Source organism: Enhydra lutris, unplaced genomic scaffold (assembly GCF_002288905.1).
Source record: "Enhydra lutris kenyoni isolate GAN:26980312 unplaced genomic scaffold, ASM228890v2 scaffoldscaffold85, whole genome shotgun sequence".
Lineage (NCBI taxonomy): Eukaryota > Metazoa > Chordata > Mammalia > Carnivora > Mustelidae > Enhydra > Enhydra lutris.
In genome coordinates, this window is record NW_019154169.1 from 8,172,012 (window position 1) to 8,196,058 (window position 24,047).

Genomic DNA, 24,047 nt, shown 5'->3' on the forward strand with positions numbered 1-24,047 from the left:
ATACAAACTTTCCATTAGATCTCCTACACCACATCTCCCGCAGTTCACATTCACACAACAGGCTGCTTCTCATCGCTGCCTGTGCGCAAACCACCGCACCACGGCCACCGCAAACATCCTGTCTCCAGGTCTCAGCGTCGACAGCTCCTGCTCCTCCCAGAATGCTTCCCCACCCGTGCCTCCCCTGGGTTCCCTCCACGTCCCACTCTGCCCCCTTTCCCGAACATTCGCTCTCTTCGCTTGGCTCTTCTACCGACCGGGCCTTCCTGCGAGCTGAGCCGGACACCGCGGCTAGGGATGCTCCGCGCGTTGGGGGCACTTTGGGCCTCAGCGCCTACCTCTTGTTCTGTGACCACAGACACCTGACCTGTACGGTCTCGCGGAGCAGCACCTTCGCCCAACTGCCGCACGCCTGAGAACTCAATACTCGCGCACAGCCTTGCCGACGCTACCCAATCACGGCCGCCTTCTCCCCCACAGCCCGCCTCAAAGCATCCGGGCACCCCCATCCGTCTCTGAATGCCTATTGGCACCCCGGGAGCCCGTCCCTAACTCGTGAGCGAAAAGAATCCTGGTCTTTGTAGTCCTCTGACGAAAAAGGGGAAAGGGACTGCTACGTAGAACTCCATTTCCCAGGAAGCATCGCGCCCCAGTGGCAGGAGATGGTAGGTACCTTCGAATCAGGAGGCTCTTGTTTGGCCAGTTGGGAGACAAGTTTCCAGATTGCTATGGAAAGAGACCCACTTACCTGGAACCCTGGGAATATCTTTCTGCCCGAGAATCTCAAAATGCTTTTCTCCGTCATGGCTCCACAGGGTGAGACCAGACGGCGGGGGTAAAGCCTGTACCCACTGTCTGCCTGCCATCCCCCAGATGGCACCAATAAGGCATGCTACATGCATTCAGCACCTGCTAGATGCCTGCCTGGCATAAAGAGCCACGCCCCTGCAGACTCTGTGGAAGCCCTGGCTTATTAGGGCAGATCCTGATGTTTTCCAGAGACAGGCCAGAACTGGGCTTTACTCTTTCAGGGTCTCTGTTTACCAAGGAAAAGACAAACGTGGGCTAGGATCCTATCCAGGATCTCTGTCTAGGATTCCGTAGCCCCGGACCTCCTGCAGCCCCATGTCTGCGCCAACAGCCATAACTTCCCCAGGGACGCATCCCACATGACAAAGCTCTTCTGGTACCCCCTCCCCAAACACCATTCCCCACCACGCCTCTGAGGGCCCGGTGAGAGAGCCGAGGCCCTGCAAACGCTCAGGCAGGCATGTGAGAAAGCTCTTTACTGGGGGGTACAGCAAGGAGGAGCAAGGCCATCTCCCCCTACCTGCCCCCACCCCCTCCTAGGGCCCGAGGGTGAAGGGGGTCTCCCCCCGACACCGGACCACCACTGTCTTTGGTACAATAAATAGAAAACAAGGGAGGGGAGAGGGGGCTAAGGGTCCAGTCCTTACAGGGAGGGTGTGCCTAGACCCCTCTCCTTGACCCCCTGCCCCAGGCCCCAATCAGTGCAGGCCTCACCCACCCCAGCTGGGTAGCAGCAATTCCAGTCAAGGGGAGAGATGAGGATGGGAGCCCAGGGCCCCCAGATGGGGGGTATGGCTTCAGGAGGGGCCCCAGGGAGGGGGCTGGGTCATGAGCTGGCTGCCGTGCTCTGGGGTACACCACGGAGGCCCAAGCGAGGCCCCAGAGTGGCAGGGTTATCAGGGGGTGGGAGGGGTGGACGACCTCCTGTCATCCGAGTCCGGAGGGCTGAGGCAGCCGGGTGCTGGGGGGCAGGCGCTGGGTGAGGTGGGGAGCAGTCTGGAGGGCCGCCCACCAGGCTCACATCCATCAGCTCCGGGGGTGGTGGTGAGGTTGGTGATGGGGGACGGCCAAGGCATCGGGGTTGTGGGGATAACTGGGCCCCGGCCCCTGGCAGTGACGAGGCGGAGGCAGGGGCTTGATGTGTCTTGTGGGGCACATCACCCCCTGCCCAGGGGCGCAGCGGCTGGGAGGGTGGGACCTAAAGGAGCAAAGGAACAGTGGGTGATGGAGACCCAGGTCTTAAAGTCCCAGATACCCCACTACCAACTTCCAAGTCCCCAAGGCCCCCAGTACCTGGGGGCTGTTCATCTCACAGTCAGTGATGGGGGGCCCAGGGCCCCCACAATATCGGTTGCTGTATCGGTAGGTCCGGTTGTCACTGGAGGAGCCACTGGAGCCTCCTGGAAGTGCCAGGGGAGAAAATGAGGAGAAACCTTAAGTGAGGAGAGGTGGTGGTAGGGTCTTTTGGTGGCTGAGTCTGGTTTGTGACCCAGGCCCAGGACTTGGGACCAGAGCCTATTTGAAGGATGGGGCACAATTTTCAGATTACAGTCAGAGCTCACTTCCGGGTATCAGAGTCAGAAGCAGTTTTAGAGGTGTGAGCTCAAGCTCAATTTCAGAGACCAGGTCAGAGCCCTCTTTGCCCCACCCATTCTCAAATTCAGGGTGGCGCAGCTTCACAGCTCTAGGTGAAGGCCCAGGGGGGCAAGGTCCCCCAGGTCAGGCCAAACCAGAGCTACCCACCCTCCCTCCCTTCCCTGTTCGGCCCCACTGGCACCGGGCACCCACCAGAGCTGGAGATGGAGCTGGCGGTGCTGGAGGAGGGACAGGTGTCAAGGGGTGCGGGCGAGGTGGAGGCACTGCTGCCTGCCGGGCCCGTGTTGGTGGCCTCATCAGCCGTGCGGCGGAAGAAGCCGTGCTGCAGAGCCCCCAGTGGGCTGATGCGGGCGGCGGGCTCATATTCCAGCATGCGCAGCACCAGGTCCTGGAAGCGGAGGTAGTCGGCGGGGCTGTGGCCCGGCTCCCCCGCCCGCCGGCCCCCGGGCCCGCCCGTCTGCACGCCCAGCACCTCCTGCAGCCGCCGTGTCCCGGGGCCCTGGTAATCCTGGCAGGGAGGGGGTGGGAGGGGGGGCAAGAGAGTGGCCGTCAGTGGGCAGGAGGGGCAGGGAGACACACACGGGGAAACAGAGGCACAAGAGAGAAAGTGGAAGGAAAGAAGCTAAGAAGAGTTGTGGGGTGGTTAGGAGAGATGGGTTGGACTGGGACGAAGGAAAAGGACAGACAAGGGGGAGAGGAAGGAAGGGAAAGACACAAGGGAGAGGAAGCAGGGAGAAAGGAAGCCCCAAGTGTGAGAGAGTGAGGGGCCACCAGGGTGGGAGGAGCGGCACGGGGCAGGGGCCGCACCTTCCTGAGTTCCTTTGTCCTTCGTAGGGTCCAGCCACCCCCAGGCAGCCGTTCAAAGTACTTGCGAGCCTTGGGTGCCTGGTCCAGCATGGGGGCTGGTGGGATGCCCAGCACCTCCACTATCCGGTTCATCTGGTCCACCTGTGAGCAGGTGGGCAGTCAGGGTTAGCAGGCCAGCCCAGCCGGGCCTCTGCCCCCTCCAGCACACCCCCCTCCCCGGGAGCACACCTCATTGGAGCCACTGAAGAGGGGCTCTCCGGTGTGCATCTCCACCAGAATGCAGCCCAGGGACCACATGTCAATGGCCAGGTCATAGGGTGTACCCAGGAGCACCTCAGGCGACCGGTAGAAGCGGCTCTGGATGTACTGATAGATCTGGGGGTGAAGCAGGTTAGAGAGCCACAGTCAGAGGTCCCAGCCTCCTCGAATGGCGCTGCTGACATACCCAAGGCTAAGATAAGCTTCCTTCCATGAAAACGGAGAATAGGGGCTCCAAACCTTGAGGTTATCAGCACCCACCTTCCAGGAGCCACCACCATCATTTAATTCATCAGCCTCAGAAGTCTCTGGTGGCCTAGTCTGACCCAGATCTCCATCCCAAAGCCTGACCCTGAACCTCTCTTGGTTATCGAAGGTCAGCAGTGCATGAGCCCAAGGCCCTTGCCACCCACCCAATCCAGACCCTTTCCAAGCCATCTCAAATGCCTGTTCACACGACGCTGCAAAACTAAAGCACCCGCCCCACACTTCCTCCATAGCATTAAAAGCACAGGGTCAGCAAACTTATCCAAGTGCCACTCCTGGCTTACCAAACCGACTCCACCCTGCCCCCTCCAACGGCCCAAAGCTGGCCCTGTCTCCTCGGGCTTCTCTCTTTCTTTCCTACTGGGTACTATACCCTGCGGCCCTCTCCTTTACCTCTCCCATTCACTGGCCTTAACGACTCTGTGCCGCAAACACCCCGTCCCAATACTATCCTTCAAGCACCGGCCACGTCGGGCAGCACCATACAACCCCCGCCCCGCCCCTCGGACGCCAGTCACCAGCTGGCCCCGCCCCGCCCGGACCACACCCACACCGGGAGCCCCGCCCCCACACCATCCCGCCCCGCCCTGTGCCGCACCCGCTGGCCAAGCTGGCAGGAGCTGCCAAAGTCCACGATCTTGATAGCGCTGCGCTTGGGGTTGCAGAGCAGGATGTTCTCTGGCTTGAGGTCGCAGTGAATGATGCTGAGCTCGGGCGTGGCCAGGAAGAGCAGCGCTGTGCAGAGCTGCTGCGCCAGCTTCCGCGTCAAGTTCAGCGAGACGCCGCGGAAGTGCGTGTTGCGCAGGAGGTCGTACAGGTTGTAGGAAAGCAGCTCGAACACCAGGCACAGGTGGTTCCGGAACATGAAGTGCCGCTTCAGGTGCACTGTGGGCAAGGGGGTGGACAGGGACCGACGGAGGAGCTGAGGCTCAGAGAGGGCCAGAGGCGGCCCGGGGCACAAAGTAATAAGAGAGGCCGGAAGCTGATCGGGGATTCTGCTTCTGCAGCTCTGGCCAAACTGTGGGGTGCCCACAGGAAGCGGCGGCTAGTCAGGTCGTTTTTATATGGTCTAGAACTTGAGTCACATCAAGAGAATGATTTCCGTGATAAAGACAAGTTCATTCTCTTCAAGTCTCTTGTCAAACTTTTTTTTTTTTTTAAGATTTTATTTGACACAGAGAGTGATCACAAGTAGGCAGAGAGGCAGAGAGAGAAGGAGAAGCAGGCTCCCTGCCGAGCAGAGAGCCCGATGTGGGCCTCGATCACAGGACCCTGAGATCATGACCTGAGCTGAAGGCAGAGGCTTAACCCACTGAGCCACCCAGGCGCCCCATCTTGTCAAACTTTCTGATAAACCAAAGAGAACGTTTCCTTTTGGTGCCAATGGATCTTTAATGCCCTTCTACATTTCCTCACTTAATTTTCTACCATTGTTTTAGTCTCAGTTCTGTTTATTTTTGTGCAGCGGATACTGGCTTTCCATTTAGGGTAAGGATGTGTATTTAAGGAAACACACTCTTTCAATGCGCTTGCTTTTTCTAAGAGCAATCAATGAGTATGGGAAAGAGGAAAAAGACTGACATAGATGTTAAGAGGACAGGTGCTGGAGCCCACTACCTGGTGAGATTACAGCCCTGGAGTACAAACGTTGTGACCTTATCCAAGTGATAGCATCTACATGCCTGTCCTCTTCTCCAAGCTGCGGGCCAAGATGCCCCTTCCCCCCAGGGCCGTGGTCAGACTGAAACCAGTTAATTCATGAAAAGTGCTTGCAATAGGCTTGCAGCGGCGAGCACCCAATAAACTCCGACTGGCACCATCATGGGCATAGGGCAAAAGTCGTGAAGGCGGCAGGAGAATCACTGATATCAGGGAATTACAGACCAGCCCTTGCCCTAAAGACACCAGCCCCATTCCGTACTGGGAGTACCACTGCCCCAGGCCTCACCTATGTAGTACTTCATTTCCGTGTCGTGCTGGTTCATCAGCTCCAGCAGCCGAAGCTCAATCTGGGCCTGGTTCAGGAAGGCCTTTTTGTTCTTGATGATCTTGATGGCCACCAGCTCCTGGGTCTGATGATCATAGGCTTTCACCACCTGCCGGGGCGGGGCATGTCATAAAGTGAGGAAATGGGGGGAAGGGGATGTGGGACAGAGCAGGGCACCACTCTTTTGTGGGTCAACATCAGTGGATGCCCCGATCCCAGGGCCAGGGTAGAGGGGGGCCTCCCACACCTGGCCAAAGGAGCCTTTGCCGATGAGTGAGTCAATCTCGTAGCGCTCCAGCCAGCGCTCGCCGCTGCGCACAATGTAGTCGTGGTTGTCGTCATCATAACCATGATTCAGGACCTTCTTCTCCTTCTTGGTACTCGAGTCCTGAGGTGGTGCCTGCTGGGCCCGCCGCTTCTTCTTCGCATAGTATACCTGCCCAGCCAGCCAGCCAGAAGATAAAGACAGCTGAGTGACCTGCGCTGGCAGCCAGGACCCTTCAGCCCCCAGCCAGGTCCCCTGCTCCCTAGCCCCCCACCCACCTCATTGATGTGCTTGTAGGTCTTGATGAGGTCCACGGAGAGTTTGCGCAGTGGGGCTGAGGTCGCGTCCCGGAAGGCCAGGGGCAGCCTCCGTGGCAACAGCCGCACATCAGGCAATACCTGTGGGCCGGGTTGGGGGGTGGGCACTGAGGATAGGCCTTCACCTCAGACCATGGGAGAACCCTCTGGATGGCTGGGTTATCTTTACCACACACAGATTTACTTGGTTCCTGTGTGACAACCACCAAGATAGAAATTCCCCAAGGGCAGAGACTGTCTTGTTCTTGCTGTATCTGCAGTGCCTGGAGCAGGGCCTGGCACATAGTGGGTGGTCATCAGAGATTTGCTGAGTGAATGAATGATCAACTGTTTACCCTTGACCTTTCACCCCACACCTTTACTCCTTTCTGAACCTCTGTGGGAGAGATTAAATAGAAAATGTGGGCTGTCCTTCCCAGTCCTTCACCTGAGACCATCCATTCTGGGTGTCCCATCTTGAGGGCTGCCATGAGGCTTTACCCTCATCCCATGGGGTCGCCCCATCCCTCACCCCCAACTCTGCACGTTTCTGCCCAGTGTTTTGGGATCCAGCAGCCTGGACCTCCCACTCCATCGAGCTTCAAGCCCTACAGTTCAGAGCCTTGATAGTGTCCACCCTGGAATATTGACTCTATACCCTTAGATGCTGCTGGCTCCAAGATCCTTTTGGCTCAAACTTCACTACCTTTCGCCCCGCCAGCCTGTCTTTTACTCTGGACCTTTTTTCCCTTGGTCAACATTCATTGAGTGCTTCCTAGGTGCCAAGCACCGTTCTCTGCATTTTACATGCATTTCATTAACTTGTTTAACCTCGCAGCAACCCTGTGAGGTAGGTATTATTCTTGGTTCTGCTTTACAGAACAGAAAACTAAAGCAGGGAGAACCTGAGACATTTAACCACCATGTCAGGATTTGAACCCTGGCTCTCCAAACAGATTCGGCCAGCAACTCCTCTATTCTCTTCCACTCCAGATGGGCCCTTCCTGCCCCCGGGAAGCTGATCTGGGTAACCAAAATATCTTTCACCCCCAAGACCCTTCTATCCCCAGCCTCCCCCTACCCCAGGCAGGTGAGGAGCCAGCTGAACGCATACCTGCGTGTGCTCCTGGGGCCCCGGGAAGCCAGAGAAGGGACCATGGCCTGGTGGAACGGCCATGGTGGGCTCAGAGGGCCGCAGGGGAGCGAGGCCTGGAGCGGGAGCCCGGCCGGGGGGGCGCCTTCTCGCATCCTGCACCTCGGCTGCCACCGCCGCTGAGACCTGAGAGTAGGCGGGAGGCAGGGGAACAACATGGAACAAGGGGACGTGTGGGAAAGGGCCAGGCGGGAAAGAGGTGGACATCAGAAAGAAGGCAACACACAGGGAGAGGAGAAAAAGGACAACAGGTGGCAATGTAGAAAGGGGAAAGAGAGGGTGGGGCGGTGGGGGGCGCACAGCAGAGTCCCTCAACAAATGATTACCAAATAAATGAAATAGGTGGCGCAAAAAGGGGACCATATGAACGGGGATGATTGAAAGCCAGGCAGGGATATAGGGCATGAAAGGAAAGGACAGAAAGACACCAATAATCGGGGGGAGGAAGAGAAGAAAAAGAAACCACAGACAGTATAGGGAGTAGGGTTCACTCTTTGGTTCCCATTTTTGCTTGTGGCCCTCCCCAGCGCCCCCTCACACAAGATCCCTGCACTTCAAGATCTACCCTTCCCAGTAGATCCCTAAATCCAGAGAACTCTAGGATCCCCCAAACCACATGAGAGAACTCTGGGTCCCCTCCAAACCCATAGCAGAGTCCTCTGCAGGCCCCTAAAACCGCATCAGGGTCCTGGGGACCACACCAAGGTTATCCTGTTACATAGGATTGTCTTTATATAAAAGAATCCTACCCCTATGACATTCTCATGCATCAGGGCACCTCCTTCCCAGGGGACCCTCCCCATACCATGCAAGACCTCATCCCTATACCATTTTCTCCCACATCAGCCCCCCCCAAGGTACTTTCTCTGTGCCACATCAGGGATCTTCCCCATATTAATCCATGGTTCCCCCTCCCAATCAAGGCTCACTTCTCCTGATGGGAGCAAGGAGGAGGCGTCTCTTCACTCGCCCTTCTCTCCCCTACACTGGATCTTTCCCTCCTCCCCCATCCAATATTCCTACCAGGGCCCTTTCTCCAGTTACTCTTCTCTACATCAGAGTCAATCCACAACTGTGCCCATTCCTAGAAGGCCCCCAGAACCAAATTCCCCAAATATCACATAGAGTTCTCCCCTCCCAGAGTACCTGCCACACCAAAATCCTCTCCCCACAGGCCTTCTCCCATGTCAATCCCTTTCTCCTATGCCAAGCCTTGCCACTCCAGGATCCCTCCTCTCTCTTGGCGCTCCCCCGCCCCTCACCCGAAACAACCTCTTCCCTGGGGCCCTCCCACAGCAGGACCGTCTCTCCCAGCACCCACCCCCTACCCGTGTCAGGGTTGGCGCGGGGCCCACGGGGGGCTGGGGCGCGGTGGGGCCCCCAGTGGGGTGGGCGAGCGGCCAGCATGGCGGCGGTGGCGGCAGAGAGGAGACGGCCGCCTGTCCCGGCCCGGCCGGCCCGGCAAGCCCCGCGGCGGGGAGGGCAAGCGGGACAGGCGGCCCGGTGGGTGACAACAGCAGCCGCCGCCGCCGCCGGGGGCGGGGAGGAGAGGGAACGAGGGTCAGCCCGGGGCACGCGGGGGAAGGGGGAAAGCAGGTGGACGGGGGAGGGGCGGGTTAACACTCGCCCCGCCGGCCCCGCCCCGCACAGCCACCCGCCCCTGGGGACCCAGGCGTCCCGCCCCCCCACCCTGGAGGCCCGCCCCGGTCGGCGGAGCCCTGGCGGGCGGGGCCGGACTGAGCTTGGCAGTCCGCACCTGCCATGGCAACAACCGTGCCATTGGTTGCTGCTGCCAAGAGCTCAACCAATCGCAGCTCAGAACGGCTGTTGCTAGGCGACGACGATGCAGCCGGAGGAGCCGAGCCCAAACAAAGGGCGGGAGCGGGGTCCCGCTACCCCCTCCCAGTCGCCCTCCCAAAACTGCTCCCTCGGGCTCGGCCCCTTCCAAGAATCCGACTATGAATAGTCAGGCACGGCCTGCACTGCACCTGCCCGCCGGCCCCTGCTCTCCTCCCTCGGCCTCGTGCTAAGTCTGGCGGCGACGCGGGCAGGGCGGGTTTGTACTGCCCCCTTCCCGCGAGCTCGTGCCGCCCCACCTGTAGCCGCGTTGTTACCTGAGGGCGCGGGCAAGGGGACTCAAGCTGCTCGGGAAGCCCGAGCTCAGACCTGCCCACTGGCTGAAGGTATCCGGCGGACGCGGCGAGCCAGGGCCCCGATTACCCAGTAATGCAACCAGCAAAATGGCGACCACAACAAACCGGCCCCCCCACCCCAGGCTCCGCCCCCACTCCGCTTCCCCCACGTGACCAAGGGTAACACTCCGCGCCTGCGCGCAGCGAGGCTCACCGGCCGACACGCACAGTATGCTATCAACCCCGCCCAGGCGTCAGAATCCGGGTTACGACTGCGCAAAAGGCAGCCAAGAAAGGAGCATGCGCACGAGCGACCAGATGAAGTTGCCCACCCCCACTCCCGCGCCAGTTGGCGAACGGCGCACGCGCCCTGTGGAATGGCGGTCGCTGCTCAGCCCACAGCGGTGACGGTTGAATTTTTAAAGAAGGCTGCGCTTGAACTCACGACCGCGGTATCAAGACCTGCGCTGAGATCAAGAGGTCCACGCTTAAGCGACTGAGCCACCCAGGTGCGCCTGGAGGAGTCTTTTAATAGAAAAACACACGTGAAACAGTAGCAACATAATCTCTTGGCAAACCAGATGGCCGGGGGTTCAGTTCTTCACCTTGGGAGGTGGCCTGTGCGAGGAAGGAGAGAGGCGATTTCAGAGCTTGTCACCATCTGGGGCACTCCCACCAACGCTGACCTGCAGGGCTCTGTCTGCGCGGGCTGCCTGCCCCTGCTCACCTGTACACACCCACCACCACGGCGTGGTCTCTCTCATACGGCTCCAAGGTCAGCTGCTCCTGGGGCTTCATGTTCTCCTGCTGCATCTTCTTCACTTCAGAGGCAAACACAGCCTCAGCAGAGGCCGTGGAGTCAATGCAGTTGGCCTACAGAAGACAGACTTTAAGTTCGCAGCAAGGCTTTGGGCTCTTGTCCCTATTTTTGTGCTCTTTAAACCAGCAGTATTTGTTTTCATTGGAAACTCTGTGAAACTCAGGTTTTGGAAATGTAGGGAAAGACTTCGTTAGAGAAGTTTTCCAATTTGGTTTGGACTTCACACAGAGACCTATTTATCTTAAAGCCAGTGTTTTAATTTTATACCCAGGTTTTTTTTTTCTTTTTTCCCCTCTTACTTCCTCTTCTTTAACAATAATAATGATGCTGAGAATACTAAAATAAATGTAACAAAAGGCTAACGAATGGTGAATCTGGCTGAAAATCCCTATTTCAAAATAAAACATTTTTCAAATTGCATCTAGCATTCACCTAAAGTTTATTTTAGGGGCGCCTAGGTGGCTCAGTTGGTTAAGTATCTGCCTTCAACTCAGGCCATGATTACAGGGTCTTGGGATAGAGCCTGGCATTGGGCTCCCTGCTCAGCAAGGGAGCCTGCTTCTCCCTCTCCCTCTCCTGCTTGTGCTCGCTGCCTCAAATAAATAAATTTTAAAAATAAATACATAAATAAAATTTTATACCAGGCTCTATTCTAAACACTACATATATATTGATAAATTTAATCCTTATATCAACACTAAAAGAGATATGACTAATCCCTCTACTTGACACATAAAGAAACAGGCAGGCACATAGGTTAGGTAACTTGCTCAGAATCAGTGCAAGCTGGAATTCAAACTCAGATGGTCAACTCCACGATCATGCACTTGACCATTCTTTGCCTTTTAGTTTTGCAGACATTTTCCATCATGTGCTATTTGACTAGGGGCTGGGGGGGACAGGGATAGAGTCTGGGAATAGACTGTCTGGATTAGGAGGATGGAGGGCCCCTTGTTTTTGAGTAGCTGCTTGGCAGTTACAAAGAAGGTACTACCACTCCGTCTTAAACTCCTCCCAGCCCCGCACCTTAATAGAAATCACGAAGTGTCCTCCGTTTCGAAGGAAAGTGTGGGCATTCAGGGCTACGATCCGGGTCTGGTCTGGCTGGGCCACGTCGGCAAAGATCACATCCACCATCGCTAGGGAGAAAGAAGTGACAGTTACAAGCTGGAACCACCCCACCTTCCCAGCTCCTCCCATGAGGCCCCATCACCAGCAGATTCCTGCCAGAGTCTTCCTGCTCCCAGTTTCTTTTCACACCACCGATCCCCCTTCCTCCATTGTGCTCCCAGGATGGGTCCAAAACCCAATCACACTATCCACTCATTCCTCTTGTGAACCACGATTGCCACCTACTCTGTGGCCAGCCCTAGGCCGGGTGTGGGGGACACAAAGACAAGTCAAACCTGGACCCTGCCCTCGAGACGCTCCCAGGTTTGGGGTGGGGGGGGAGGGGAGACAGACATGTCATCAAAAAGGCAAGTAAAGGTGAGCACTTACAGGCAAAAGTGTCTGCGGGACTGTCAAAAGTGACATACGTTGCAGGACAAAGGGTATGGTATGAATGCATGGGGGGGAAAAACAACTCAAAACCAGAGGAATGCAAAGTATTATTTTTAAGCCAATGTGACTGAATAAAAACATGGTATAATGAAAACCGATTTTTTTAAACTGGGGAAAGCGGACAAAACATTGCTCGTATTGGTTACCTCTGAGGGTGGTTTACAAGGAATTCCAGTTTTACATTATGCTTCCAATTTTTTTTAAACACAGTAACAGTCACAATGGGTCCCTCTGGGCCAGACCACACTCAGTTTATCCTTTCTGGGTTATGATCGCCCCAGGTGATGAGGAGGAGGACCTCTGAAGGGGGCTGTTATACGTAAGCCAGGTGCAGCATACCAAGTACCATATTTTAGAGGGAGGCGGGACGTATGAGGGTGCCCGACACCCAAGCTCCACAACCCCACCCAGCTCCCCTCACCCTCTTCATTCCAACAGACTCAGAAGGCCTGCTCATCCACTCTGATTCCATTCCAATAGGGGCTCTGGCCACCTCTTCCAGGAACCCTGGTGTGGCCTGGCCTACACAAGCTGAGCCAACCCCCAGAGCCCTCACCGATGAGCATGCGGTACTTGTGCGGGTGCCGAGCATCCTCGATAACAGGAATAATGTTGGTCCTCTTCTTGGCCAAGTTAATGAGGTCACGGCCAGAGCGGTGGGAGAACTCGACTGCATAGACTAGACCGTCCTAAAATAAATCAAATAATAAAAACACTGGTCCCAGGGGCATCTGGGTGGCTCAGTTGTTAAGCGTCTGCCTTCAGCTCAGGTCATGATCCCAGGGTCCTGGGATAGAGCCCCGCCATCAGGCTCCCTGCTCAGTGGGAAGCCTGCTTCTCCCTCTCCCACTTCCCCTGCCTGTGTTTCCTCTCTTGCTGTCTCCCTCTGTGTCAAATAAATAAATAAAATCTTTAAAACCAAACAAACAAAACAAAACAAAACAACACTGATCCCAGTTCTTAGATGGGACACCTACTTTTGGGCATGAACACTGCATGTAGCGTCCCTTCAAATCCCTGAATCAAAATCCTGCCGTTTGACAACTGTTGTTGCCAACGGTTACTCGGTCCCTCTTGACTTGATCTGAGAGCCCAGTCCCTCAATACAGGCCTCAAATGAAGCCAGGGCACAGCAATGAAGTCCTAACAGCTTACAATGGGCCAGGGACTGCTCTAAGTACTTTATAGGAATTCACTCCTTTAGCTTCAAGGCAACCTGATATTCCAGAGGGTAAACTGAGGCTCAGAGGGTTTCCGTAACTTGCCGAAGGCCACCTCACTGTTAAATGCCCACATCTGAGCCTGGGGTTTTTAACCACTAAAAGTCATGCGGAGGAGCAGGGGGGTCCTGAAGTGAGCTGCGCTGGGGTCCTCTAACCAGGGAGCCTGCACAGCGACACAGAAATGCAGGCCCAGAAACTGACATCTGTTCTTTTAAGAGAAACCAGAAGACGAGACTTGGGGACAAACATTTTGAAAGAGGGCAAACAATTCCAACCGTCTCCACCCTGGGCCCCTCTAACTGCACTTACTCCACACCCATGTCCCTTCCCTCCAGACCAGGAACTCAGGAGTGAGACTAAATGAGGCTTTGGAGACCGGATGCTTGGAGCTGCTCTTTCTCCCATAGGTGCTCTCCAGGAAGGGCCTAGCCCCAAGCCACACCTCTCCCTCCCTTCCACCTCACCATTTGCCCTTACTCACCCCTCCTTCTCCCCCCATTCACTCACCGGGCCTACAATGTCAGAGACGTGGGAGACAGTGGTGCCTGATGCAGCCCCAAGGTAGAGCACCTTGGCCCCTGGCTTGATATGGATCTGGTCCACGCCGCCCAGGATTGCTGCTGCCAGCTTGGAGCGGAAGGGGTTCCAGGCACGGTACTCGATTTTGTCATCTCCCTCCTAGGCCGGGAGAGGTGGGGGAAGTCAGTGCCAGGCTTTTCTGCTAGACCCCACTGCCCTTTGCCCCAGGGCTCTGAGCGCTTGTTCATTGTTCAAGAGATAAACACAGGTACACATTAGTGACCGTGACAGCTGCAGCGCCTGCCCTCTCATGGAGGTTATCGACTCAGGTAGAAGGAGGCAGGGACAGACCATAAACAGAGAGACGAGAGATCACATCCATTAACAGCAAGACCTGTGCATTCATTCACCAAACATTCGCTGTGCCAGCACAGACTGTGGGCCAGACCCTGTGCCAGGCACTAGGGAGGCACACTGAATGAGACCAAGACCCTTGTCCTCAAGGAGTAAGTATACACGGAACTAACTAACACATATGGTACAGTAGCCAGGGACAGCTGCTAGGGCAAAGATCAAGTCAGGAAAGAGGAAATGAAGTAGGGGGAATGGGTTGAGGAACAGCGGAAGATGAGACAGGGTGGCCAGCCAAGAGCCCCAAAGGAGGCATTTGCAGTAGACCTGAAGGAGCTGCAGGCCAAGCAAGTTATCTGGGAAAGCGCATTCGAGGCAGCAGGAAAGGCAGCAGAAGGCCCTGAGTAAGAGTGTGCCTGGCCATAAAGAAAATGACATGAGATAACAGGGCGGAGGGTGGGCAGTGAGGGCTGCTTTTGACAGACCGGGTGGTGTAAGGTGGCCTTGTGAGAAAGGGAACCAGCCACACGCGCACAGCTGGGAGAGCCGTACTCCAGGCAGAGGGAGGAGAGAGGAGGTCCGTATGGTCAGAGGGGAGAGAGGGGGATGTGCAAGGGCTTCTGGGCCACACTGAGGACCCAGGACCCACAGAAGTGGGGATCTGACTTCTGGATTACGATGATCCCCCTGGCTGGCACGTGTAAGACGTGGTGGGGACAGGGAGAATAGACCGCTGGCCACTGCTCTCACCGCAATAGAGACTCTCTTCTCTCCATATACTGATTCTCCAGGAACCAGATTCTTGGTGACAAGGGCATCCTCCTTTCCTCGACAAATGAAGACACCTAAGCGAGGAAAACAGCACAAGGTGAAGACCCTGGGCCGCACCCCACCACACCCCACCTTCGGCAGCTCCCGGCCCGCCTCACTCACCTTCATGCCGATGAGGCTCCACCATCACATTCTTCCCCGACTGGTTTCCTCTTTTTCCTCCCCGACCACGGCCCCGGTTGCCACCAGACTGGAAACCTCCACCTGCAAGGCAGGGAGGCCGTGAGAGAGGGAGATCCCATGATCTCGTCCCTCCCCGCACCCCGAGCCCAGGCAAAGCCTCCTGATTGTGTGTCACTTACCACCTCGTCCTCCTCCTCCTCCTCGGCCTCGGCCCCTAAAGCCGCCACCCCGACCTCTGCCCCCACCAAAGCCTCCTCGGCCTCCACCACGACCACCGCGGTCACTGAAGCCCCCTCGGCCACCGAAGCCGCCCCCACGGGGGCTGAAACCTGTAATGGCAACAGAAAGAGGAATCAGAGTGAGATGAGGCTGGAGAAGTTACATCTCACGATTCCACCAGGAGGGGGTCCCTGATACCCCCAACAGCAGAAAAATCAGGGGCTAACCCAGAGGTTCCAACGGCAGATAAAACTGGGGAATATTCATCGTCAATAATCACAAGGATCTACAGTTACACACAACAGGTAAATAAATCGTAAAGAGTCATAAGTTAAGTGAAAAAGCAAGTTGAAGAAAACCACATCCAACATAGTATCTCTTATAAAGTTCAGCAACAACTAAAATGAAATAATGTCAGGCTGTAACCCACAAGCCACCCCCCCCACCCCGCCATCCCCAGGCAAGAGGATGATAATGTAAAACTCAAAATAGTGGGGATTCGGGTAGGGGTGGAACACCTAGGTACATGGAGATTACTGTCAAAGTTCTGCTTTTGTGGGTCAGATAGCAAATCTGCAGAATCCACTCTATTTTCAGTGTTAGCGTGAAGCAGCTCATTGTGGCAGCAGGGGCCCCCAGACCCTGACAACATTTCCATGCCCTCCCACCCTCTGAACTTGGGTCTGGAGGGGAGGTGGGCATGATGTCTTTCCTGCTACCGGATTCCCTGCTTACAAACCTGCAGAAGTCTCTCCCACCTCAGGGAGGAAAAAACGAGAAAAAAAAATTGAATTGTCCTTTATGGGTGAGTGACAATGTATAAACAATTTAGGGCTTGTCAACAGGACTGAAAGTTGAAGGGAAAAGATTCAGGGAGACTTGATTTTCATCACTTCAGGTCAGAGCAAACCCGTCCACTTCACCTAGCCCGTAACCATGGCGGAAGCAGATGGAATTCTGGTGCTAACAGATTCAACAGCTGACTTTTCTGTGCCGGGGTCCCAAGCTCCGCTGGACGTTCGGCAAATCCCACGAGTTATAAGATAATAGTGTGAACATTGGTGATGCTTTAAAATGATCTCACTTGATGTCAACTATTCAATAGTAAACTTGCCAGAGTTTTTGTAAAGATGCATTACTATGTTCACACGCTAGGAAAGCTTCATGTTTCATAACGCCGTTAAAAATGAAAACATAGGAATGCCAGGGTGGCTCAGTCGGTTAGGTTAAGTGGCTATCTTCAGCTCAGGTCATGATCTCAGGGTCCTGGGATCCTGAGAGCCCTGCATCAGGCTCCTTCCTTGCTTTGAAGGCTAGGAAGGGGAGTCTGCTTCTCCCTCTGCTCTCAGTACCCCACCCCCCAACTCCTGTGCACTCTCTCTCAAATAAATAAAATCTTCAAAAAAACCTTTTTTTAAAGATGAAAATGAAAAACTTTTTATCGTTATTACTAATTTAAGTGTTAAAAGTTAAGTCTGGGTACTCCTAAAGAGTTGGCCTACCTTTACTCCCTACCGCCCTCTAGAGTCTCCTGTCCACACGGCAGCTAGGGATTGACCTTTCCCAAACCACGAAATCAGATCTCTTCATCCTTCTGCCTAAATCCCTTCAGTGGTTTTCTGTCACATTGAAAATGCATCCAAAATTCCTTTCTCTGGCTTCCAAAGACCGAAATCAGTGACTCTCACCTTTGGCTAATCTCTGGAATGGACAGATCCTGTTTAGGTGTCTGGTGTAGGAGCCTGAGCACAGGGCTTTTTAAAGTTCCCCAGGTGATTTTATTTTTTATTTTTTTATTTTTAAAAGATTTTATTTATTTATTTGACGGACATCACAAGTAGGCAGAGAGGCAGGCAGAGGGAGAGAGGGGGAAGCAGGCTCCCCACTGAGCATAGAGCCCGGGCGATGCAGGGCTTGATCCCAAGACCCTGGGACCATGACCTGAGCCGAAGGCAGAGGTTTAACCCACTGAGCCACCCAGGCACCCCTCCCCAGGTGATTTTAAATGTGTAGTCCAAAGAAAAACCACCACCCCCCAACTCTGGCTCCCGCTGACTTTTGTGACCTCTCTCCTTCTATGCCGGGCTCTTTGTGCTCTTCCTCCTCAAACTCCCTCTCCAGCTTCTAAACTTTTATTTTTATTTACTTATTTATTTAATTTTAATTAACTAATTATTATTTTTAAAAGATTTTATTTATTTGTCAGAGAGAGAAAGAGAGGGAGGGAGAGCACGAGCAGGCAGAGTGGCAGGCAGAGGCAGAGAGAGAAGCAGGCTCCCTGCTGAGGAAGGAGCCCTATGTGGGACTCAATCCCAGGATTCTGGGATCATGACCTGAGCCGAAGGCAGCGGCTTACCCAACTGAGCCACCCAGGCATCCCAAAACCTTTTTATACCTGCTGTTCCCACTGCCTGGGTCCTGGAGACATTTGCTAGGCTCACCCACTTGCTCACTGCGCTCAGATCTCCGATGAAACGTTCCTTCCAGAAAGGCCTTTGGGCTGCCTACCTTTACCCAGCTTTCTTGTTTTTCCTATCAGTCACCACACATGGCACTCTTTATTACTGCCTGACTCCTGCACCAGAATCAAGGCCCCAAGGGACCAGGATGTTTTAGTTGTTTTGATCATACTGCATCCCCAGAACCATGCACGACTCTTGGCACCAAGTGGCTCAATAAACATTCAGTGAGCTGTGTGCCGATGACTCCTACACCCCTGCGTTCTGCCTCAGGGGGAAAAAGCATCCTCTCTGTTCAGGAAGCAGGTGATGACATGGTGACCAGAACCCTGGTCCCCTCCCCTCGAGTAGTTCATGTGTCCCATACATGGCAATGGAGCTGCCACTCCCGACCCTAGAGAGTAGGGACGGTTCATGGGAATCCTGCAGAACTTCATCTGTAAGACAGAGATATGGTGATAACACAGCACCCACCACACAGAGCTGCAAAGAATAAATGACTTAATACGCACAAAGCACTTCCCTCAACACAGCTCCTGGCACACAGTTTGCATAGGAGTGTTCAAATGAAGGGAGGGAGAGTCCCCTTGCCCTCCCTCTTAGGGGAGACTCCACTGGGCCTAAGAGACTCAACCCAGGCCTGTGTAACAGAGACCCGAGAAGTGCGGCCACGGCAGGGGGCATGGGGGCACGGGTGCCAACTCTCAGGCCCAGATACTCAAAACGTATCTTAATTCGTTTCAGGTCCTGGGGAGCTTACAAAAATGTACTAAAAGCACCCACTCCTCAGGGAAACTATACATTCGCACATGCTTTTCCAGGAGTTTTAGGAGGAGGTTCGCTGGTTTAAACCCTGCTCTCCTCCCACAATCTTCCGCAGCTTAGAAAACCGACACTCCATCCTTCAGGTTACACATGCCCAAGCCCCGAGGGCTCCTTGACCCCTCTCTTATACCCACATACAAGCTGCAGGCTCTATCTTCAAAATACATTTCCAAACTGGGACAGTGTATCAGGCGGATCCACTACTACCATCCTGGTCCAAGGCTGTCACCTCCCAGATCACAGCAACAAGCTTCCCACTGATGCGCCCGCTTCCACTTCTGCTCCCCTGACATCCTTTACACACACACAAGCCAGAAGGATCCTTCTAAATGCGTCCATCAGACTGCCTCACGTCCCTGCTCAAAATCTCCCCAAGGCTTCTTCTCTCAACCAGACTCAATCCTTTGTAAAGAGCTGACTCCTTTTTTTTTTTTTTTTTTTTATTTTTTTTTTTTTTTTTACAAACACCCCAAAGGAGGGAGGAGGGGGGGGGGGGGGGGGGGGGGGGGGGGGGGGGGGGGTGGGAAGCAGGCTCCCTGCTAAGCAGAGAGCCCAATGCGGGGCTCGATCCCAGGACCCTGAGATCATGCCCTGAGCTGAAGGCAGAGGCTTAACCCACTGAGCCACCCAGGCGCCCCGGTGAAGAGCTGACTCTTAACAACTTCTGCAACTTCATAGCCTAACACAATGAGGGAAGGGTTAGGAGGAAGGTGTCTCCTCCATTCCTGGGGGGAATCAGATTATAGGGTGCCTGCCTGCATGCCAGTGTCTGATGGGAGATACACAGTCCAGCACCCCACCCCCCACACCATTTTATCCGATCTCCAAATGCTGAAGAGAAAGGGAGTTTCACAGGGGATACAAGGATCCACAAACCCAGCTGCCCCCTCCACCAGATGACCCCATCTCTCCACACATGGAGGGAAAAGATTAAGGGATAACAAAGATCTGCACTAGGAAACAGACCTTCTGGGTCACAGTGGGAAGATTTCTTCAAACTCTAGTGGAGCAAGTTGCGGGGAGGGGTACATCCTGACTTAGAAAGACCTAAGACACCAGGGAGAAAGATCCTAATTTTGCTCCTCTTAAGAAGAACGATAAAGGGACGCCTGGGTGGCTCAATGGGTTAAAGCCTCTGCCTTCGGCTCAAGTCATGATCCCAGAGTCCTGGGATCGAGCGGGGAGCCTGCTTCCCCCTCCCCCCGCCGCCTGCCTTTCTGTCTACTTGTGATCTCTCTCTGTCAAAATAAATAAATTAAAAATCTTAAAAAAAAAAAAAAGAACAATAAAGCTAACAATTAGAGACAGCACAATGTGTCAAGCCTTGTGCTATTCTCCCCCCAGCTTTATTAAGACCTGACATATGGGGGCGCCTGGGTGGCTCAGTGGGTTGAGCCGCTGCCTTCGGCTCAGGTCATGATCTCAGGGTCCTGGGATCGAGTCCCGCATCGGGCTCTCTGCTCAGCAGGGAGCCTGCTTCCCTCTCTCTCTCTCTCTCTCTCTCTGCCTGCCTCTCTGTCTACTTGTGATCTCTCTCTGTCAAAAAAAAAAAAAAAAACTTAAAAAAAAAAAAAAAAAAAAAAAGACCTGACATATGGCATCGTGTAAGGCTACTGTGTACAACCCATCGATTTGTACACTTAAATATTGCAAAAAGATTACCATGATATGCTATTTTTTCTTAACACGATCTTGCTAAATTATAACCAGAAACCATTTTACTGACAAGAAAACCGAGACTCAGAGAGGCAAAGCCACTTGCCCAAGGTCACACAGTAGCTTAAGAAACAAAGCCAGCACTGAAATTTATGAACTAAGAAGACCTTCCTACTGTCAAAGCCTGGACTGTCATCAATCTTCCACCACGGAGGTGGGGTGGGTTCATGAGAACCTCGGGGAAAATCAAATGAATAAAATCACTCAAGTCCTCTATTTCCCCCCCCACCCCAAGCTAAGCCTATCTTGGGCTTGTGAAGGTTCATCTCACCCGAGTTGAGAATCACGATCACTCAAACCTCAGAGACCCGCCTCTCGGGAGAGTAGAGAGCGGGAAAGTGGGACACAGAAGGCCACACACTGTCAAAGCAGCACTCCTCACTCACTTGGGCCCTCTCTGAGAAGCTGGCCCGGGACCTAAGGGGATGGATGGTCGTTGCGGCGGGGACACAGGAAGCAAACGGGAGTTCTCCCCGACCCCAAATCGAGACTCTCCACCTGTGAACCAAGACATTAACCCCAAATCCCACGGCCTGAGATCCAAGCCCCCAGATGCCTGAATCCAGACTCCGGGTCAGCACTCCCGACTGCCACCCCCAGCCCAACAACCAAGACCCCTAATGACGGCCTCAGTGAGATGAATCCTAGTTCAGGAACCCCCCCATTTCAAGCCCAATATGCTCGACTCACGACTGGAACCCCCAAAGCCAGTCACACACCTCCAGACCAGGAACCCGAACCCCAAGCTCGGCGACCATCACAGGGCGGAACCAATACCCCCTAGGCACAGGAGACCGGAACCAGGACCCCGACCCCACAAGACACCGGAGCCCTTGCCCCTAAGCCAAGGCCCCGCCCCTCCAACGCCGGTCTGGCGCTTCGATTCCCGCCGGCCCCAGTCCCTGACCCCTAACCCAGGACCCCAACCCCGGCCTGCACCTGGCTTCATGGCGAGAGCTCAGCTCCCCGGCTCAGGACTCTTCTGGAGCGACCCAGACTACACGAGTCTGGAGCTTTCGCACGTGGAAAGGAGCGCACGCGCGGCGTCGTACGGCGCGTGACGCATCTTCGCAACCCCGCCCCTCGGAGCCCAGGCTGCGTCCGCGGCCCCCTGTGCGCGCTGTGGGCGGGGCTTCGTGAGCCTCGCACGGCACCGCCCCCCTCCGCCGCTTTGGCGCTGTCTTTACGCGCTGCTTGCGCTGCTTACACTGGTTGCGCTGCGGTCGCTACGGTGATCGCGCTTCCCGCTTCCCCTTCGCGGTTGTGAGTCTTCGGGTAATCGGGGCTCATCAGCAGGCCTTCGCACGCCTTGTGCCCTCTGCTCGTCTTCTCTATTTCTTTTCCTTCTTTACCTTTCTTCCTTCCTTACTTCCCTCTTTCTCACTTCCTGCCTTCCTCCCTCCTTCCCTTCCTCCCTTCTTTCCTTCTTTCCTCCCTTCCTTTTTTTTCTCCCTCCCTCCCTCCCTTCCTTTCTTTCTTTCTTTCTTTCTTCTTCTTCTTCTTCTTCTTCTTCTTCTTTAAGATTTTATGTATTTACTTGCAAGCAGGGGGAGCGGCACAGGAAATGGAAGAAACAGGCTCCTGGCTGAGCAGGGAGCCCGATGTGGGGCTCAGTCCCAGAGCCCTGGGATTATGACCTGAGCCACCCAGGCATCTCATCTCTTCTCTATAATTAACTACCTAAGGCCCCTCTATACTGGAAAACGTTCCCTGACCCATTCCCCCGCTAAGAACAGGGAAGACTCTGGGCTTGATAAGCATTTATGCACCAGGTGCCCTATGCACTGAGAATACAGCAATGAACACATCCAAATCCCCACCCTTCTGGAGTTCATCTTTCTAGTGGGAGAAACAGATACCAACCAAGGTATTAGAAGGCAATAAAGGTGCTTTGGAGAAATAACAGCAGGGAAAGAAGAGAGGACTGTTAGAGGAGGGGTGACATTTCTTCACTGGTGGTCAAGGAATGCATCAGGTGACTTGAGCAAAGAGCTAAAAGAGGTGAAGAGTGAGGTATGGCCCTATCTGGGGGAAGAGAGTTCTAGGTAGCAAGGATTGTATGTGCAAAGGGCCTGGGGCAGGGAGGGTATGGAGGGTTGGAGAAGCAGTGAAGGGTGTGGTTGGGGCAGAGTTAGCCCGCAGAGTGGAAGCAGACGAGAGCAGGGAAAATTGTGTGGGGCCTTGTGTGCCACGGGGAGGACTTGGCTTTTATTCTGAGTGATCTGAAGCTATGGAAGGTTCTTGAACAGAGAAGGGGTGTGATCTGACATGGGAGCACACTGTCTGCAGGTGGGAAACAGTGTGGGAGTTGCCTTGAAAGCAGGAAGACCAAGGGGGAGACTGCTGTGGTGGATCAGGTAGCAGACAAGGAAGGACAAGATCGGGGTACAGAGGGAGGAGTGAGTGGATTCTGCATAAGTATTGGGAATTTGTGACTCGTAATTTTATAATATTAATATTTATCCTTGTATTCATTCCACAAAGCAAAACAAGTGCTACTATGAGAAATTACTAAAAACCTCCAGGAGAATGAACTGGTCTGTTCCATTCATTGCTGTATCGCCCAGTACCTAGAACAAGGCCTGGCCCAGAGTGAGTGCTTCACTTGGTTGTTCTCTCTCAATCTCTCTCTCTCTCTCTCTCTCTCTCACACACACACACACTCTGGCCAAGAATTTTCAGAGATTATGATTTTATTCGTTTTAAAACTTTTTTTTTTGAAATACGACACGCTTACAGAAACGTGCATGCAACTGTGCAGTTTTACGAGTTATCGCAAAGGGGGGAACCCATATCACTGCCACCCAAGCCCACAAAAAGGGCATTACCAGTACTCCTAAAGCCCCCTTGTGACCCTTCTCTTAGGTCTCTCTCACTATGTACCCTGTTCCCACCTTGCTTTCTTCACTTCATATCCTGGAGATCAGTACTGTACAGTGTATACAAATATACCTTATTTTACCTTCATCTGCAGAGTTGTCCATCATGTTAGATCAACCAGTCTCCTACTAATAGACATCTGGATTGTCCTTTTTGTTGTTGTTGCAGGTTTGTTGTGAAGCTCAGAAATATTATATATGAATAACCTGACATATTGAATCATTCAACATATATACATTTCTTTTTCTGTCAATTGCCTGTGTATATCCTCATTTTTTTCTAATTGAACTGTTATCTTTTTCTTATTGATTTGAAGGAGCACTTTTCATATTGTGGATATAATCCTTTACTATGTAAAGGATTTACTATGCAATCTTTGCTCCAGGTTAATCATTGGTCATTTACTCATTCAAGTAAATATGTACTCAGCATCTACTATGTGCTAGTTTCTGGGAATAAAGTGGTGAATGTGGGGCTTTTGGGTGGCTGAGTGGGTTAAAGCCTCTGCCTTTGGCTCAGGTCATGATCCCAGGGTCCTGGGATCGAGCCCCGCATCAGGCTTTCTGCTCAGTGGGGAGCCTGCTTCCTCCTCTCTCTCTCTCTGCCTGCCTCTCTCCCTTTTTGTGATCTCTGTCTGTCATATAAATAAATAAAATCTTTAAAGTGGTGAATGAGACAGATGTAGTCTCTACCTTTGAGTTACTTCTAATTGGGCAGAAATTCAAATGAAAGTAATTTTGAAGTGTAGTAAATGCTAGGAAGGAAAGAAGCAAGCAGGCAAATGTCTGGGACAGAGGGTAACAGAGGGAATCCACTTTAAATGAGGTGGCTGTGGAAGGCCTCTCTAAGGTAGTAACATATAAGCTGACATTTGAGGGATAAGCAGCAGCTAGTCATGCGCCAAGTGCACAGAAGTGAAATGGGAACATTTGGCATGATCGGTACAT

The 24,047-nt window shown here is 53.8% G+C and overlaps 2 protein-coding genes across 5 annotated transcripts; both read right to left on the reverse strand.

The window, feature by feature from the left end:
* Positions 1–1,271: 1,271 nt before the first annotated feature.
* Positions 1,272–9,679, reverse strand: LOC111161538 (dual specificity tyrosine phosphorylation regulated kinase 1B). Of its 4 annotated transcripts, none has more exons than XM_022525270.1 (11): positions 9,554–9,679; positions 7,401–7,565; positions 6,269–6,388; positions 5,973–6,161; positions 5,687–5,834; positions 4,337–4,623; positions 3,442–3,588; positions 3,214–3,354; positions 2,599–2,914; positions 2,104–2,210; positions 1,272–2,008 (listed from the first exon to the last, which is right to left on the reverse strand). In XM_022525270.1, exons 2-11 carry the CDS (start codon positions 7,461–7,463, stop codon positions 1,637–1,639), a joined length of 1,890 nt encoding a protein of 629 aa, XP_022380978.1. In that variant the 5' UTR covers positions 7,464–7,565; positions 9,554–9,679; the 3' UTR covers positions 1,272–1,636. The 4 variants fall into 4 exon arrangements, with proteins under 4 accessions (XP_022380978.1, XP_022380976.1, XP_022380975.1 ...); XM_022525268.1 differs by lacking the exon at positions 9,554–9,679 and having other exon boundaries at positions 2,599–2,794; positions 2,879–2,914; positions 7,401–8,836; XM_022525267.1 differs by lacking the exon at positions 9,554–9,679 and having other exon boundaries at positions 7,401–8,836.
* Positions 9,680–10,059: 380 nt separating this feature from the next.
* LOC111161582 (fibrillarin) lies at positions 10,060–21,262 on the reverse strand. The gene is made up of 9 exons (XM_022525330.1): positions 21,160–21,262; positions 15,181–15,330; positions 14,981–15,082; positions 14,798–14,892; positions 13,685–13,855; positions 12,511–12,643; positions 11,418–11,530; positions 10,299–10,444; positions 10,060–10,189 (listed from the first exon to the last, which is right to left on the reverse strand). The coding sequence occupies exons 1-9, from the start codon at positions 21,167–21,169 to the stop codon at positions 10,165–10,167; spliced, it is 945 nt and encodes a 314-aa protein (XP_022381038.1). The 5' UTR covers positions 21,170–21,262; the 3' UTR covers positions 10,060–10,164.
* Between the last annotated feature and the right edge of the window lie 2,785 nt (positions 21,263–24,047).

Coding starts and splice junctions, on each gene's coding strand:
- LOC111161582 (XM_022525330.1), bottom strand. Junction 13,856..14,797: donor AGAAGAGAGTCTCTATTGCG/GTGAGAGCAGTG, acceptor CTCCCGGCCTAG/GAGGGAGATGACAAAATCGA. Junction 12,644..13,684: donor TCTCTGACATTGTAGGCCCG/GTGAGTGAATGG, acceptor GATTTATTTTAG/GACGGTCTAGTCTATGCAGT.
- LOC111161538 (XM_022525267.1), bottom strand. CDS start 7,844: ATGCCCTATATCCCTGCCTGGCTTTCAATCATCCCCGTTCATATGGTC. Junction 6,162..6,268: donor CCTACAAGCACATCAATGAG/GTGGGTGGGGGG, acceptor CTGGCTGGGCAG/GTATACTATGCGAAGAAGAA. Junction 3,355..3,441: donor TCTTCAGTGGCTCCAATGAG/GTGTGCTCCCGG, acceptor ACCTGCTCACAG/GTGGACCAGATGAACCGGAT.